Source organism: Anopheles ziemanni, chromosome X (genome assembly GCF_943734765.1).
Source record: "Anopheles ziemanni chromosome X, idAnoZiCoDA_A2_x.2, whole genome shotgun sequence".
Taxonomy (NCBI): Eukaryota; Metazoa; Arthropoda; class Insecta; order Diptera; family Culicidae; genus Anopheles; species Anopheles ziemanni.
This window is the reverse complement of record NC_080707.1, coordinates 1,874,557-1,877,225: the sequence shown is the minus strand read 5'-3', so window position 1 is coordinate 1,877,225 and position 2,669 is coordinate 1,874,557. Positions and strand designations below refer to the sequence as shown.

Here is a 2,669-nt window from a genome sequence, read left to right as displayed (position 1 = left end):
GGGGGGGGACCTCTTCAGTGACGGGAAGGGAAGGGCATTCCGCTCGGGCTCGGGCGCTTTTTGATTTGGATCGGGCGTTTCAGGCGAACGCGTTTGTTTAATGTGTGTTGTCTGTTACTCCAGTGCCCTCGGTCTCTGTGTGTGTGTGTGTGTGTGTGTATGTGTGCCTAGTTTTTGTTGCCGTTGTGTACGCTCTTCTCCCTCCCAGCCGCTCGCGATCGCCGCCGTCGCTCCGTCTCTCGCTCGCTCGGCCGCTTTCTCTTACGCGCGCTCACCGGCGTTTCAGCCGCGGCTCCTGGGTTTTTAGCCGGGCCGACTATAAAACCATGTCCGGGCGCAATGTTGAGGCACAGTCCGCAAACAGTCCTAGAGTCCAACGCATCCGGCGGCTCCTAGGAGGTTTCAGCACTCAAAAACTCGTTCACAACGAAAAACCACCAGCGTCCATCATCCATCGAAAACTGAACAGTGGAACACCGGAAGTGACCCGTTGCATCCTCTCCTGCCAGATCCTACAGTGTGTGCACAGTGTTTGTGTGCTGCGTGTGTTGCTAGTGTTGTGTACCAGTGAGCAAGAAGAGGAATAAAAATGAAAGCCTTCGTAAGTACCAGTAGCGATCCACTTCCGCTGGCCAGAACAACGTCCTGGTCCTCTCCAAAACTCCTTGACTCCGCTCCCAGTCCTCTATCCGACCATAACTCCCTGGTCCCCAATCCTTTTGCCATCCCAGGAGGAGTACTGTTAGGGTACTCCTCAAAAAAAGTTACTCAGCTGTTGTGCCAAAATGAGTGTCCAAAGTAGCGGAGTGTAGTACTGAATCGCCAATCATCGATCAACCAAAGTCTGGGACATCCTATCCTATCAAACTAGCTGAGAACTCTTATCTGGCCAGAGTCCTTGGAGTGGGCGAAGTTTTGGAAGCACGGACTAAATAGGTGGTCACTCATGTTTTTGTTCTCCCATTCTATGGCTCGGCGCAGGTACTTGGATCTGCAGTGTTGCTGCTGGCCACGGCCTCCGCTTCCGGCTCGTACCTTGGAGTCGCGCTGTCGTCGCAGTACCAGGCGCACGATGGCATCGGTGGCTACTCGTACGGCTACGCCGAGCCCAACTCGCAGAAGCACGAGTCGAAGGATGCGCACGGTGTGACGCACGGTGGCTACTCGTACGTCGACGCCAACGGGCACGTGCAGAGCGTGAAGTACACGGCTGACCCGATCCACGGATTCCGCGTCGCCGGCACCAACCTGCCACAGGGTCCTGCCCCGGTCCACGCTGCCCCGGCCCCAGCCTGGAACGCCTACGCCTACGCCCCGGTCGTCCTCGGCCACAACGGAGCCCCGATCGACACGCCGGAAGTGCAGCACGCCAAGGCCGCCCACTTCGCCGCCCACGCCGCCGCCAAGGCCCGCCTCCACAAGCGCTCCCTGTACGCCTCGTACCCCTGGAGCTACGGTGCGGCCGCCCCGGTCGTCCTCGGCCACAACGGAGTCCCGCTCGACACCCCCGAAGTCGCGCACGCCAAGGCTGAGCACGCCGCCGCCCACGCCAAGGCCCTCGGCTACGCGCATCCCGCCGGCCCCGTCCCGGACACGCCCGAGGTCGCCCACGCCAAGGCCGAACACGCCGCCGCCCATGCCGCCGCCCGCGCCAACCAGCACGCCCTCGCCCCAGCCGTGAGCCACTCCACCACGCACGCCATTCACGCTCACCACGCCCCGGCCGCCCACTACCCGCAGCACGTCCCGGTCATCAAGAACGGCGTCCCGGTCGAGACGCCCGAGGTGCAGCACGCTAAGGCCGCGCACTTCGCCGCCGTCGCCAAGGCCGGCGGATACGCGCCCGCCCACGCCCACTCCTACTACCCGCAGCACATCCCGGTCATCCACAACGGCGTCCCGGTCGAGACGCCCGAGGTGCAGCACGCCAAGGCCGCGCACTACGCCGCCCTCGCTGAGGCTGGCGCTCGCGCCGGATGGTCCGCCCCGGCCGGACACGAAGACGACGGCTCGTACGATGGCCGATGGGACAACCACTACTAAGCTACCCCAATGCACCACCACTACCACTCATCTACCGCCATCTCTTTGTACGCTTCAATCGCGCGCCCCTAACCTTAAAAATCCTTCCAGCACAATCCAGCAGATGTGCGGAGAACGCTCCAACACCAAATCTCGAACACGCGAACGCAGCTACACGAACCTCCTACCCAGTATTACTGTCAAAGTCAAGTCATACCCCCCCCCCTCCTCCCCCCTTTCCTTTCCTTTTCCGCGTACCACTGTTAGTGTGGTGAGCCCAAAGCCGCGCGCCTATAGGATATAACTGCTTGAGCAACAACGGTCAGGCTGCCGCCTGCCACCGACTCGCCCTCCCTTCCCCCACACCCTCCAGCGCCCATGTTGCCCCACGGAAGACGTTGTGTGATATGGATACATATGGTTTTTTTTGTTTTGAGTGCTAGCGGGATTGTCCAACCCTCGGTCCTTTGCCTGCAAGCCGTCGAGGAGCGCAGAGTTGTCACGCCACCGGTTCATCGGCCGCGACTAGCTGGCTCCACGATCGCACCGGAGAACATCTCTGCGGAAAGGATCACAATCGAAAGTGAGGAGTCTCATCATGAAACACGAAAACGATAACGAAAACAGAAACGAAAACAACAAAGGAT

General features: G+C 60.5%; 1 protein-coding gene across 1 annotated transcript; it reads left to right on the top strand.

The window, feature by feature from the left end:
- The first annotated feature begins 589 nt into the window (after positions 1 to 589).
- LOC131290706 (histidine-rich protein PFHRP-II) lies at positions 590 to 2,043 on the top strand. The gene is made up of 2 exons (XM_058319871.1): positions 590 to 601; positions 982 to 2,043. Exons 1-2 carry the CDS (start codon positions 590 to 592, stop codon positions 2,041 to 2,043), a joined length of 1,074 nt encoding a protein of 357 aa, XP_058175854.1.
- The last annotated feature ends 626 nt before the right edge of the window (positions 2,044 to 2,669 follow it).